This window comes from Falco cherrug, chromosome 6 (assembly GCF_023634085.1).
Source record: "Falco cherrug isolate bFalChe1 chromosome 6, bFalChe1.pri, whole genome shotgun sequence".
In the NCBI taxonomy this organism is placed as follows: domain Eukaryota; kingdom Metazoa; phylum Chordata; class Aves; order Falconiformes; family Falconidae; genus Falco; species Falco cherrug.
In genome coordinates, this window is record NC_073702.1 from 70396996 (window position 1) to 70412133 (window position 15138).

At 52.3% G+C, this 15138-nt stretch overlaps 1 protein-coding gene across 1 annotated transcript in view; it reads left to right on the top strand.

Moving 5' to 3' along the window:
• The first annotated feature begins 623 nt into the window (after positions 1-623).
• Positions 624-15138, top strand: part of SIM1 (SIM bHLH transcription factor 1) — a 48756-nt gene continuing 34241 nt past the window's right edge. Inside the window, exons 1-7 of the mRNA XM_055714406.1 lie at positions 624-798; positions 11537-11619; positions 12659-12748; positions 12894-13002; positions 13135-13220; positions 14400-14599; positions 14712-14818. Coding sequence (XP_055570381.1) covers positions 624-798; positions 11537-11619; positions 12659-12748; positions 12894-13002; positions 13135-13220; positions 14400-14599; positions 14712-14818 — 850 coding nt within the window. The remainder of the gene's footprint in view (positions 799-11536; positions 11620-12658; positions 12749-12893; positions 13003-13134; positions 13221-14399; positions 14600-14711; positions 14819-15138) is intronic.

Consider the following 15138-nt stretch of genomic DNA (forward strand, 5'->3'; position numbering starts at 1 on the left):
ACACCCGCCGGAGGCTGCTTGTTGATTATTATTTCTCGCGGCTCCGCTGCGACGTTGTGTACCGGCTCTCTCACCCCAGGACTGCTGTTGTCTTCACAGAGGCTCCCCGGGAAGGCACCCAGCGCCCTGGGAGGCAGCCCACGGCCGGGCGTTTCGGGCCTCGGATTGACAGCGGATCACGGGAAGAAACGGGATTATTATGACCCTCTTCCGAGGAGCTATGCTGCCCGCCACGAGTAGGAAAAAGGGCCAGAAATACGTCGTTTGGTTTCTGTCTGGGGCCGCAAGATCCTAGCTGTTTTTTTCTTTCATTTTTTTTTTTCCCTCCTTTTTTCCCCCCCTGCAGTTGCTTGGAGTCTCTGAGCTGCATTGGATAAATGCCTTTCCCATCCGATTGACTCTGATTTTTCAAAGAATATATATATTATTTTTTTTTAAGAACACCTCTCTGGTCTTCAATACTTGTTTGCATTTTACGCAACTGAACGGTTTCTCAGAGTAATGGCCGCGCTCAGAATCACTGTCTGATGCTCTGGAGAGATGAATTCCCGCTGAATTTCCCTTCCACCTTTGGATGAATCTCTGGAGTTTAAATTGTAGGAAGGAAAGGGGAAAAAATCACGATGAAAGAGAAGTCAAAAAATGCTGCCCGGACTAGACGGGAGAAAGAAAACAGTGAATTTTATGAACTGGCTAAATTACTACCCCTGCCCTCAGCTATCACCTCTCAGCTGGACAAAGCATCCATAATCAGACTCACCACCAGCTATTTAAAAATGAGGGTGGTTTTTCCAGAAGGTAGGTGGGAATGCCTATTCGCTTCTATTTTCATTCTGATCCAGGTATCGCTTGCCGCTTTTACTTTTTTTTTTTTTTTTTTTTTTTTTTAAAGTAAATTGCATTGGGTGGTGTGCTCGGAGGCAGGGTGCTCTCCGCTGTCACTTTTCTCTGTCGTAAATACTTTCCCTTCAGTTCCTATGACAGGTTTGGTTGGGGACTTACGGTGCTTTTGTCAACACTTGAAGGCACTGAGCTCTGCTACGTGTTCTGCTAAAGCAAACACGGGTTTTCTTTTCCCCCAGTCTCCCAATAAGATGTACATCCCCCGCCAAGCACGTGCGTGGCGAAAGAGGGGACGATTCACCCCTATTTATAGCCTTACTATGGGGGGGAGTTAATATATGGGTAAATATTTACATAAGTCTACGCAAAGTCCTAAAGCCTTAGTTCAAGTTTCGAGCAAAGGTGCGGTTTACAGGTACAGCACACGCGTACAGGCATGCTCCCACACGCAGCCTAAATAAATAAGCCGAGCACACCGAATCGCATCATAAATGTGATGCATCTCGCTCTGAGGATCATTAGGGCAGTCTGAGGGCTTTAATCGACCTCGGCAATTTTTAACAGGCGTTTTGCTCTCCGACACATTCCATCCCCCTGCCCACCCAGTGCTGCAAGCCCAGCGTCCGAGGCCGGGCCTGATTCTCCTCCACAGCCAGGCAAGCAGTAACCTTCGCGCTGGCTTCCACAGCTGCAACAACGGTCCCGCCTGCCTAGCGAAAGCAGACTTAAGCGTGCCAAAGTATGCCTTGCTTTTGAGTAGAATTAGGATTGGGTCTTATACATCGGCTGCCAAGAAAAACAAACAGCGCAGAAAGTTAAAAGTCAGAATAAAGTTCTCCTGTGTTCTCACCCTATTGCTTTCATAAGATGTAGGGAACCCCCCCCAGAAAATACTTCACGAATCATTTATTTAGATCAACTCGGTGGAGAGAGAGTCCGCATGAAAGAAAAAGTATTAAGAACTTTTTATTTCCCCGACATAAAACCAAAATCTGCTGCATCTTTTATTGAAAAGTATGTGTACATAAGAAACAATGTAATACAGCTATGTGCCTCGCTTTTCTGTAGCTGTACCTCGAGTCGGTCGGTCTGTCTGTGCTATGTTTGTACTATATTTTACAAATCAAGAGTGGGTATACGGCCTGGGTTTCTGTTGCTTTGGTTTTCGGTGTTGGTTTTGGTTTGTGGGGTGGCTTTTTTTGGGGTGTGTGTGTGCTTTTTGGGTTTTGTTGTTGTTGTTTGGGTTTGTTGGTTTTGTGTTTGGGGTGGGTTTTTTACCTGATTACATCTGTGAACTACCGGTGTTAATTCTAATTTTTAAAAGTAAATATGCAATCGGGCAGTCATTTGGACTGGGGGAGGTACACCCACACACACCACCCCCGGTTACGTATGAACGCTTATACCTAAAGTCCACAGCAGTAATTTCCAATCCAGTGCATTTTGCAATAACTTCTTTAAACAACCTTCCATACCTCCGAGTCACTTCGAACCAAAGAAGGGGATAAGTGAAAGCCTTAAATAATAATTAAAGCTTTCATCAAGCCCCTTTCCTCTTCTATGGGACCTGCCACCTTGAAGAGCGTTATGCAGGACAGCCCCCTGTTTCAAAGGAGACCTAGTTGTCCTTTATACTGTCAGCGCATACTTTATAAAAATAAAGCTATTGCAAACTCTGATGCCCATGATGTTCCTAAAAGGATTATTAGCAATGATTTGTCAACTCCTGCGGTCTCAGTAGGCTACCTTTCTGCGTGATTTCGAGCAGGTCTCGTCAATTACCGGTGCCTATGTAGCGGGTTGTTTGATCAGAAGAAGCATATGGTGTTGCTTGTAGGCTGCGAGTAATCACGGGAAAGGAAGAATAGCCGATCCCGGTCCCTCGGTGGCAGCGCAGGATGTTTGAATGCCCTGGGGAGCGGTGTGGCGAAGTGCGCCGGGGCCGGGGCCGGTCGCAGCAGATGCTAATTTGAGCGCGGAGACAGAGGGGGCGGCTGAGCGGGGCTTTGCAGGCAGCAGAGCCTCCGCAGCCTAATTAAAGGCAAACTGCAAATTAAACGGGAAGGCGGCGAGCAGGCGCGAGAGGGCTCGCCCCGGCGGGGCGCGCTGCCGCGCGAGGCCCGACGCCGAGCGGGAGCCAGACCCACGCGGGGCCGCGCGCCCCCCACCCCCGGGCCGCAAGCGGGGTGGGCACAAAGGCCCGAGAGCGGGGCCACGGCGTGGCGTGGGGCCGGGCCGTACGGCCCCTCCGCGGCCCAGGCGGGCTCGCTCTGCCTCCCACGTATTGCAGGCGGGCGGGTGAGCGGGGGGCGGCCCTGGCCCGGTCCCGGAGCCGCGGGTCGCCGGTGCCGCGATTGATGGCGAGCGAGTCGCCCACGGCGGCCTCCCGGCGCTGCGCCCGTGCCTGGCCGTGCACGAGCAGAGCCCGGGGCCGGGCGGTCTCCCCCGCGACCTCGAGGGGCGGCAGGGACTCCGGGAGCGGCGGGGGCGGCCGCTGGGGCTCCCGGTGCGGGTGTGCTTGTGCAGCGGGCGCTTCCAGCTCTGCCGGGCTGCAGAGAGGGAGGTGAGGAAGAGGGGGGCGATCCCGGTCTCCCGGAGCCCCCGGCCAGAAAATGAAGTAATTGCTTCGCTGGGAAGGGAGGACAGGTAGTGACAGGCAGGGAAGGTGCGCACCGAATGGAAAAGCCTTCCTGAGAGGAGGCAGGCTGGGAATGTTGGACGAATTTAAAGGGGGGGGGTGGGGTGTCCCTCTGCTTGTTTTTCCCTGGGGAGGAAAGCGATACAAGCATTGGGACAGAGCCGATGAGTTGGCCAAAGGGCTGGAGATGGGTAGCAGGAGGCTCGCGAGCACGGTAAAGTGTCACGTCATACATTTAAAGAGATCTTGGAAGAGTCAGGATAGAGAAGCGTTGCCTCCGTAAGAGTGAGCTGCCCTTCCAATGTAACTCACACCCCCTCTCGCCGGTGCAAAAGCGGATTTCCATCTGCCCGGAGAGTGCTTGCATAGGGGTTGGTTGTAAACAGTCACGTACAGAAAGATGTACGCTCTCCATCGCCGCGCACACGCGGGGCTGGGGACAGGGGAACAGGCGGAAAGAATCGGTGTGCATTTGTCTGCATATTTTTACATCTGAAAGGTTCCTAGAGATAGAGAAGTTGGGAGACTTCGGATTAATTTTGGAAAGGAGAGTTTTCTGGGAGTAAAATGACAAGAGCGTCACGCACGCAATAATCACGGTGCGGTTCCCGTCTCGCCCCCAGAAATCTAAACACAAACCAGTGGCACTGGATAACCTTGATAAACCGAGCAGAGATTTTCCAACGAGATCCCTCCCGTAATGGCTGTGTAATTCTCTCAAGCTACTAGAACACCTGGGTTGTTCTCTCTACCCCTGATTTCACTTTACTAGGTCTCCAGCAGATTAAAATTGTCAAGGGCGAAAAGTGTTCAGCGGCTTAGGTAGCTCGCATCGTTTCAGTGCTAGAACTCTTTTGCTTCAGGAGGAGAAAGCTTATAACAAATAGTAGTTTCGTGATCGGACAGCTTTTGGGAAGGCTGAAGACCTGCTAAATCGTTGAGGAGAGTAAGGAAGATATTTTTCAAAAAAAATTTTTAAGCAGAACTTCCTAATAAATTTACTCTTGAGTTAACTTTCATTTAAAAACCCCACACCCTAAAATTGCAATTGAACATTAAATATTTAATGGCAAGTAACGTAGCCTCGAGAAATACCTAGAAAAATTTCCGGGATGTCGAAGGACTAAAGAAGTTTTCATTAAAAATAGATCCCATCGCTATAACCAGTGGGGTAGCTCTTCACTGACCTTCGCCGGTATCCAAAAAGTGAAGGGAGAAGAAAAAAAAAACAACCCAAACCGACCCAAACAAACAAAAAAACCCCACCCAAACCAACAAGTGGCGCAATTCATAGATTTTTACTTGTTTGGGTTGGTTTGGGGGTTTTGTTTTTCTTTTTTAATTAGGAATATTTTAAGGGTCCTATTCTGCTTACGCGCACAGAGGGAAAAGGAGCGTTTGCAGTCTCTGTCCTGATGGGGATGGATCGTTTCCGCGCCGAGAGGCGTTTGATTTTCAAGACAAAAGAGGCTCCGTTTACATAAACTTTCGCCGAATCAGGATGGTTAACATTTCAATATTGAAATCCTTAACTTTGTTTTATTTTTAAGGGGGGAGAGATCAGCAGAAAAAAAAAATCCGTTTCCCACGTGGATAGGTGATTTAATGCTGTTTTTCTTACTGCTAAGGGAAATGATTGAGCATTAGGTTTCAGTGTTTATTTTCTTACAGAAGTTTTTCTCATTTAAACTGCAGTTTACTCTCCACGCTGCTTCTGTCTAATTCCAGTTTTTATGCGAACTTAAAATGTGAAGTGAGAACTAAGCTACTAGGACGAACGTTGAAAAAGCAAATTTATGTATTAAATAGAGTACTAAGTGACATAAGTGGGGAAAATCCAATTTTCTTTAGAAACATCCCCTCCCTTCTTAGTAGCATACGACCGTTTTAATGTTGGAGGCTATTTTCCAACTTGCATATAAATAGGGTGTGTTCGCAAGTGCATTGGTGCAAACCCTTCCCTCCCCAGTTTCTTCGGAATAAGGGCTCTTTGAACTTGCATCTTCTGTAGAAGAGAAAAAACAGTTTGCGCTCACAAATTTCCCTGATTTCCCCCCCGCCCCCTTCCAATTTGGGCACGGTTGCGTTTGTTTGCATTTCAGAGCGCAATTCCATTACCCCGTGTGTGCCAAAATGTTGGTATTTCTTTCTAGAGTGAGTCAGTCTCGGCATTATTTCCACTACCGTTTTTTTAATAGGATTGTTTGTTTAGTCAACAGGACTTTTCCTCCCTCTTATTATTATTTTTATAAAGTAAGCGGGATGCTAACTTATCCCTGCTCTAAATGAACACATGTGATTTACCGAGATAATAAATCTTTACAAAACCTCGCTAATGGCATCCGCAGGCAGTTGGAAACGAGCAGCATTGTTTTTTTTTTTTAAACGTAGCTTATTCCATTTCATCCGAACCCTCCGACGGCGACCCGCTCCTTCACAGAAGCCTCATTTGGCCAAGATTTTGAGTTATCATTAACCACTGCCTGTTAAATTAACTGAGAAATCAGCCCTGTCGGACGCTAGGCGATGGCAAAGCGGAGGGCTGGCGGGAGCCTATTTAATTAAATGGTTAATCGAATCAAGCTAATTCCTCGATACAGCAGCCGCCTGCCTTTTCGCTTGGCGGTGACTAGGACGTACAGCTGCTGTCCCTGCGGCTCCCGGTGCTGTTATTTATCCTTTTCCCTGGGCAGCAAGGAGAAATGACCGCCCCGGAGATGGGAACAGCGCCATGCCGCCCCCCTCTCCCCAAACAGCCGGGCGGGCCCCGCTTGTCCCCCGAGCCGCCGCGGCGAGGGCCGTGCGGCAGCAGGGGGCGGCGGGAGAGGTGCTGCGCTACGAGCTGCACACGGCGGTGGAAGGCCCGTGCCCGCCGTAAAGCTTTACGGGCTCTTCGCCGAGCAGGTTACACGAAGCCAGCGAGTGGAGGCGAGAGGGAGCGAGGCCCGGGCCGCCCCTCCTTGGCCTCCCCAGCGCCGCGGGGGCGGCTGACGGGGGCCGGCCTGCCTCGGTGCCGCAGCGAAGGGGCGAGCCCCGGGGCGGAGGTCGTCGGGGGTCCCGCACCCCTCGCCCGCGGTGTTAGCATCCCCAGAGGGGCGGGCGGGCGAGCGAGCCGCCTCTCCTCCATCTTTAACGAGCCGAGAGCGGCTCTTAAAAGGGCAGAACAAACGCAACGAAACAGAAGTGAGAGACGTTCCCGGGCCGGGGCCCCCGGGAGGCGGCGGGGAGAGCCCGGGAGCGGGGCGGCGGCCGCCGCCGCTGCCCAGAGGGGGAGGTTTAAGAAGCGCCTGGAAGCGAAAGGCGCGGCGGGGCTCCTTGGACCCGGCTCGGGCAGGCGCTCCCGCTGCCGCCCCGGCGGGCCGGCGCCCCGGGCCGCCTCCGGGCGAGCCCCCTGCGCCTCTCCCTCGCCCTGACCCCAGCGACGGGAGAAAACTCCCTGCCTGTGGGGCCCGGCTCCCGGCCGGCACCTGCCCGCCGTGCACGGCAGCCGTGGGCCTCGTACTCCTGCCCTCGCCCGTGCACCTCGCCGGGCCGTGCGGCCAGGCATGGCGCAGGGACAAGTCCCCGGGCAGTCCCCGGGGATGGCTGTGCCTCGAAGCCTGGCCTCCAAAGAAGCGTATCCGGAGCTCAGGCTGGGGCTCTCCACTAACTGGTTTTTAAATCCGGACGTCAAACGGTCCGCTCTACCGGTCTTTGCGCTACCGTAAGTCCGGATCGCGCTGACGTGTCGTGACGGATAGTCCGTTGGGGAAATCGTAGTAAGCGCTTTTAAAAGCCGGCAAATCAACACAAAATAGGTAAGGGCTTGCACCTTCTGGCCACCCCACCCCCGCCCCACTTTGCTATTGCCAGACAAAGGAGGGGGTCGAGGTGGGTTCTGCGCTGCAGATGCTCACAGAGGGACAAGTAACCCGGAGACCAACCAGGGCCAAGGAGCTGCCCGGGCCTCCTGGAGTTTCATTTCCCTGCGCCTGCCTTCCTCCGTCTTTGCCTAGATCGAGGTAGAAATGATTGAGGAATCTCTTCCCCCTTCCGTGGGACAGAAGTGCTTCTTGAGACAACATCGCCACTGGGTAGGGATGACACCCACCCAGCCCTCCATTGGCTGCCGACATCAAGGCTTGCAGCAATCAAAAGATGAGGGGAAGGACAGGGCCAGCGCAGCCAAGCGCGGCGGCCGTGAGCCTGTCTGGGGGGGCAGGCGGCCGGGGGGGGGCGGCGTGCCTAGTGCCGGGGGTGGGCACGGCTGGGGAGAAGGCATTTCACATGGATCCGCCGGTGTAGCTATCCCATGAAACACCGATGGAGATGCTTTTTGATGTGGAAAGTGCAGTGGTTTTCCATTGGGAAATGCTGAGAGAAACGATGAATCAGCACGCTTGTTCCGAGCAGGATCCGCGCAATCTCCGTGCAGCCTCGGCGCACGCCGTTAGGTACGAGGCTGTTGTTCGTAAAGTAATCAAGAGCCTGTCTTATTTCTTTTTTTTTTTTTCCCTCCCTTCCTCCTGACAGTGAACAATTTCTTGTGGCCCAATTTGTTTAACTTCTTAGGAAAAATAAAAGAAAAAATCCTCGAGTGGGGGAGATTGCTAGGTAGAAGCCTATAATCTATGTTTCGTCAAGAGTATCAAATTCATTCCGAAAGAAAAGCTCGATCCATTTATTTTTGCTGCTTGAATAACACAGCTGGATGATGCCTTGAGCTTACGCTAGATGGTTGCTCATCATTCATTCGCCAAGAACTGGCCTAAATGGTGCCTGTGGGATTAGGTCAATTTTAGTGGATCTACTTCGCCTCATTTGGTTACTAATTGGTTTCTTGTTTTATAAATCGAAATCTCATTTTCAGGAAATTACAAAACCCATGCAGCCAGTCCATTGAGGTAATCCGTGGGTCGGGGTATTTAAATGGCAGCGGTTCTACAATGCGTCAAGTAATAAGCAACAGGAAAACTTCGCCTCCATTTCCAAATGAAATGTGAGCTCGCTAGCTCCTTAGATCCATAATAGATACATCCCTTCTAAGGCTACTTATGTAAATATGATAAACCAGACTTTGATGGGGGAGGGAACGCAGGGAAGACAGCAAATTTTATCTGCTAAGGTTAATGTGGCATATCTTGGAAATCTTCCAAAATAGATTATGTTTTGCTTTGTCTTCGGCCACTTTAGCTGGGAAAATCCTTCGCCTAAAAACGATTTCTTTATCCATCCCCTCACAAAGCTGCTTGTTTCTATTCCAAACCTATTATGCTGTTGGCTCTCCAAATTACAAGAGAATCTTTAGATCTTGTTTCCAAGCGTAATCCTGAAGCAAAAGGGAGATCTGATTTCCTTGTTTTGTTTTAAATAGACAATCAAAGGATTTGCAGAATTTTCTGCGGTAGGTCAAGTGCAAGAAATCACAGTTTGCCCCCTCGATAAAAGGAAACTGGATATTAAAGCGAAAAGGGGGGGGGGGGAATAAAAGGGAGTATTAATGGCGAGGTTTTCTCGTATAATCTTCAAAACCAGTTTTTAAGGGGCATCAGAAGGACCCGTCGATTTGGGAGAGGCTGGGCTTGCCAATGGATAGAAATAGTCTCCGACTTGAAAATGCTGAAACATCTGGGAAGTACAAAGAATCGTCTCATGCGATAGGATTTTAAAAAACCGGCTCAGGTAGACAAGTGGAAACGTTTAATTATAAACCATTAACAGACACAGCCCAGCAGCGCGGGGCTTCCACCTGAAGCACAGCGAGGAGTTCAGCGCCCCGTGAAGAACCAGCTTCCCGGGGGAGGTTAACCTGCAATGCCCATGAGCTGTTCATTAACCCGCCAGGGTCGGGTTGTTTTCCCTTTTAGAAGCAGAATAATTAGACCCGTAAACTTCGATTAATAAGCAACTTAAATCACAGGAGGGGAGTGCAGATTTAGTCCTGAATACAGGAACCCGCCATTCAAATTTCCCTCCAGGTGGGGGGGCGTCGCAAGGAGCCGTCTCGGCCGCCTCTGCCTTGGTGGGCCATCCTGGCTTAGAGAAACCTCTGAGGTGCTCGCGAAAAACAAATATACAGCGGGGGTTTCTCTCTTTTCCTGAAAGCTGTGCACGATTTGCCAGCTCCTTGCTGATTTCGGGGGACGGAGCTCCGTCCTGGTCGCTGGGTGTCCGGGGACGGGCAAAGCTGCCTGCGGGGACCCGGTGCACTCCCCGCGGGTTCACTCGCTTCGAAGGGCGCAGGGAACAGAGAAACCCGGGGACTCAGGGAAAAGCCACTCACTGGGGGTCCCCGTCAGCTGCCGTGGAGGAAGTAATGGGAAGGAGCTTGTTTCGAACTGGCACCCTGGTACACGCTGGGGCTGCGGGGTGGGGGCCAGGCCAGAGAGATGCCCGGCCTTTGTAGGGCCTGTGAAGTTAACGAGGGAGGAAGGAAGTGCAGGAGCGGTGAAGAGACAGGTTGGCGTGAAGAGGTGGACCAGGAAGGAGGTAGGAGAGAAGGAAAGGCAGGGGTGAGAGGGGCGCATCGCTCCTGCGCTTCGGTGGTGGGTAGGGGGGCGAGGGCCGCCGTGGGATGCCCCGTTCAAACAGCGCGGAGGAGATCGTTAGCTTTGTTTGGACCGGCAAACAGCTAGGTGAAATCGGTCAATAGCGAGGGATGCCCGCGGCTGCATGCTGCCGCCGCCTCGCCTTTTTGCCTCGAAACAGCCGGAATACGGCTGGAATACGGCTCTCGCCTCCCCCGGGCGATCCGCACCTCAGCCAGCAATCAGGATTTGTAATTTTTCCCTCCCTTTTACTTTATCTTGGTGTCTGCATGTCAGACACCTCAGCCTTATTTAGTAGCATAAGCGTAAAAGGTTTCAACTGCCCCGTTTAAATTATTTCGGCAAACAACAGTGTGAAAAGGCATGGCTCATAAACAGTTTTACTCCGCTGGAGTGACTTCCATCTGGCTTTTATTCCTCCTCACTTTGCATAGGAGAAAACAAGCGGCGTCTGAAACATTAGACAGGTCCGGAAAGATTCATTTTTGGAGGGGGTTGTTTGGAGGCAGATCATCCCTCCCTGAGGAGACGGCCGCCCGCCAGCGCAGCGGGAGGGAGGAATGGTGGGGAGGGAGGTGAACCCCGGAGACCCGGCTTCGGGGTGGGGGAGGGAGGACAAGTCCGCGCCGTGGGACAGTGACTTGCCTGGGCCGCCCTAATGTGCCTTACCGCAGCCGTGAAACTACTCTCGGCTTAGTGACAGCCACTCACTTGTGTGGGGGTCACTAAAAGCAAAAGTGTTTTAACACGGGGCTCGGAGAGGGCTGGATGAGCCTCATGTGGTCGCTCCTCTCCCTCCCCAAACACGTATGACAAACCTTCCAAGTGAGAGGACGGTGGCCCCGAACAGAGAAAGAGGGGGAGGTCACAGACCAAACTGGAGAGTGATCTCTGGCGAGCAAAGGGTCTAAGCCGCTCCTCACCCTTCCCCGTCCAAGGACTGCTGGCTGATTACCCGGCAGGCCGAGGCCGGCTCTGGCTGCTGCCGGGGGGGAGCCCGCAGCCTCGCCGGGCGCTGGCAGGGCCGACCCGCAGCGCCCGCACCGCCGGGAGGTTCTTCCCAGAGACCGTCGTGCCACGTTAACCGCATCCTCCCCTCGACATCAAAGGCTTCCCCCAGCACACCTCTTTCTTTCATTTTAAATGGCTCCCAGTGCTGTCCAGGAGTCGGTGGCGTTAGGAGAAAAGCGCGTTCCCTGAAGTTCGGGGAGCCAGTTCCCAGTAGCTGAAGGCAGCACTAAGAAGCCCTTTTATCTGACACACTATTTCACTTAGGTCTTAGGGATGAGCTTCACCGTTAACTCTAAATAAGTATTTTGTTATTTTTCTCTTATGGGAGCTAGGTCTCCTCAAAAAAGGCTTCTCTGTGCAACGAAATCATGTCTAGCTTTGCAAAGATTGTATGTATACATGTTTTAGAGAGAACACAAGCAAAAAAATTGAAAAAAAAAAGTTTCTCTCCAGCAGGCCAACAGGAGTCAATTTTTCATATTTTCGCCTTACTTTTTTGTGTGTCTTAAATAAACAGGACTTGGAGAAGCCTGGGGCCACTCCAGCCGAACCAGCCCGCTGGATAACGTTGGACGAGAACTGGGATCCCATCTTTTGCAGGTACTGGTCTGGAAACGGCAGACATATGATATTAATGATTAAAGAAATCATTCCCTTTTCTTCCCTTTTAATTGCCACCTTGAGTAATTTTTAACTGTCCAAGTGTTTAATAAAAAGGGGGGCGGGAGGGGGACAACTTCAGAAATACAAACAGTAGCGGCTGAATGTCGTGCGTTTCAATGGGGCTGTGGTTTGGTCCCTTCGGGTCCTTTGCCCCAGCATTGTCCAACACAGGGTCCTCAGCGAAGGATTCTCAGTGTATCCTGGTGTGTCGGGATACAGGAACGTGATGGCTTTTCCCCAAATTATTAACAAGGTGACAAATCCCGTCAATGTGCTGAAGCCAGCGTGGTGTGGAGACAACAGGGAGAGGCTCTAGAAAGAGGCTGGGGGGAGGCTGTCCTGGGTAGAAGGGCTCATCAGGCACAGAAATTAGCACCGTCGGAGGTAGGACATATTTGAAAACTTACTGCGAACTGAAATATTAAGGAATATTAGCGTTTACCATCAGGACGCGTATTTGGTGGGGTTGTGTGGCCTTTTGGGGGTCTATTTTGCCCTCAGCACACCCAGAAGTCCCACCTATGTCTGCTGAAACATGCCTGACAATTTATCTCGTCCCTTATGTACACTGCGGAGAGTTTCAGATCCTCCTCGCTCGCCTGAAGTCTCCTCAGCAAATATCCAAGCACTAAACCCCTAGTGACATTTGAAATGGGGTAGAAGTATTCAGGATTTCTGGGACCGACATATTCATCATCGGGTAGCCAGGCTCTTCTTAGATACTTCTCAGGTACTTTGCATTACTTTTGAGCTCGGCCCCGTTGTGTCTCGGGGGTCCAAGAACTTTAGAGGCATCCCTGTCCAGGAGTTGTTCATTTCCTTCCAACCTTTTGAATAGTCACAGCCTGAACAGGGATGACTGATGGCTAAAATAAATCAGAGGGACAGGTACTTCATAGATCTGTCTGTCTTCAGAGGTGGATCTGTCTCTCTATTGATGTATTTATACTTCCCACCCCTCAACCCTTTTCTGCAGACGTTGGACGGTTTCATATTTGTCGTGGCTCCGGATGGCAAGATCATGTACATCTCGGAGACTGCCTCGGTGCACCTGGGCTTGTCGCAGGTACGCGGGGGGGGGGCGGTAGCCCCCGTGCCTGCCTTCCCCCCCCCTCCCCGGCTGACAGCGGAGGTGCGTGCGGGGAGGATAAGCGGTGCCGGCCGCGAACCCCGAACCCTTCTCTGCCCTTCCTCGTCCTTCTCTCTCACAGGTAGAGCTGACCGGCAACAGCATTTACGAGTACATCCACCCCGCCGACCACGACGAGATGACGGCGGTGCTGACGGCCCACCAGCCCTACCACTCGCACTTTGTGCAGGGTAAAGTACACAGCCCGCCGCCCCCCGCCCCCCGCCGGGCCTGCGCGGCCGCGGAGAGAACCGCGTGGAGGGGACCGCGCAGAGGCGGTGGAGCCCGCGGCTCAACCCATCTCTGCCTGTCCCCCCTCCCAGAGTACGAGATCGAGAGGTCCTTCTTCCTGAGGATGAAGTGCGTCCTGGCCAAGAGGAACGCGGGCCTGACCTGCGGGGGCTACAAGGTGCGTGACCCCGCCCGGGACCCCCTGCGCCCCCGCCAGCCTTCCCGTGGCCCTGCTCCGGCAGCGCAGGCGCGCGGTGGGCTGGGGTGGCGAAAACGGGGACAGGGGTGGGGATGCGCCCTCTGCCCGCGGGGTCTGTCCCAGCCCGGTACCCTTTTTCATGTGGTTCAGAGCCAGAATTTCTGTCGGAGTTTCAGGTTAAAGAGCTCAAACCACAAAACTAAGCAATCGAGCTCCCTATGGTTTTTTTTTTTGTTTGTTTGACTTTGCTTTTTAAACTGAAGCTTGCACGACCACGGGCGTTCCCGAGGTGTCTGTGGGAGCTGTCAGGTGACACAATGGCAGCCCTGGGTTAATTTATTTCTTTATTGGGTAACTCGCCAGCTTCAGGGGTGGCTCTCCAAGTCAAAGGTTTTGCCCAGGTGTTTCACACGGTTCTGCTGAGGGCTCCTTGGTGAGGACAGCCCCTGCTCTCCTGCCTGCTCGCTGCTTTTGTGTCAGCTGCACAACAGCGAAGAGCCGTGGGGACCTATAACCCAAGGAGATGTTGTGCCACGACGTACACGAACATCTGCTGAACTTCCTCTAGGAAGAAACGCCCTAATAATAGAGAAAAAAGGATGGAAGTACATAAGCAGTCATCTGCGAGGATACATTTAGGAGACATACCTAAATCTACGTCCAAAGATACATTCTGGCTACGGATCGCGTCTGCTCTATCTATATAATAGACATATCTTACACATATGACATACGCACACATGTAAACTCTTTCTCTCACACGCATACACTCTTCATTACAAAGTTGTAACTGGCTTGGCACTTCCGCGTCTTTCCTTTTTAGAAGAATAATAAAAGCTTAGTTAGGAGGTGGTCCAAAAACCACTTAAGTCAGTGGAAAAAAAAAATCTCGTTGACTTTAATAGGCCTTAGATCAGTGCTGAACTCTTGTATGGAAAAAGCCCAAGCCCAACCCAAAGAGAAAAGCAGAAAACTCTCAGAGAGTGCCGCAGTGCCGGAGCGGTGGGGCAGGCAGCAGCTCCGGGGCACCCGGTGGCCCATCGGCACTGGCCGGGGCGGTGGGGGTATGGCCGGGACCCCCCAACGGGGCTGGGTGCCTGTCACAGCACGCCCTCCCCCCTGCTAGGCAGACCTCGAGCTTTCCTGTGTCTCCGGCAGGTCATTCACTGCAGCGGGTACCTGAAGATCCGCCAGTACAGCCTGGACATGTCCCCCTTCGACGGCTGCTACCAAAACGTTGGCTTGGTCGCCGTGGGCCACTCGCTGCCGCCCAGCGCCGTGACGGAGATCAAGCTCCACAGCAATATGTTCATGTTTCGGGCCAGCCTGGACATGAAGCTCATATTCTTAGATTCCAGGTAGAGCTGGCGTTATTTCCAAATCTATTTCACTAGTCCCTCCCTTATTCTCTCCCAGGCCTCCTCTCCTGTCCTCTCACATACTGCTGTTTGCTGCTTCTGTCTCTTGCAGGGTAGCTGAGCTAACAGGTTACGAGCCCCAGGACTTGATAGAGAAGACCCTTTACCACCACGTCCATGGCTGTGACACCTTCCACCTGCGGTGCGCGCATCACTTGTGTAAGGAGATGATGTTCTTGTAGAGACCTTGCCCCCCCCACCCCGCAGATGGACTTCGGGTTTGCTAGGATTTACCTCTAGGTCGGAACGGGAAAAACCAGCTTGCTGGAGGGGAGGATAAGCAAAATTTGCAGCAGGTTTTAGTGAAACAAGTCGTTAGAGACTGAACTCCGAGCTGGAGGCAGATGGAGGGGTTCGACTGTGAAAGGCTATTTTCTTCTCCTCAGCTCCCCGTTGTAGGACCAGAACTCCTCTGCGCAAACTTCAGGCTCTCAGTTCACATTCCAGTTAGGGAAAACCCCTTTTTTCTTGCTCCAAGA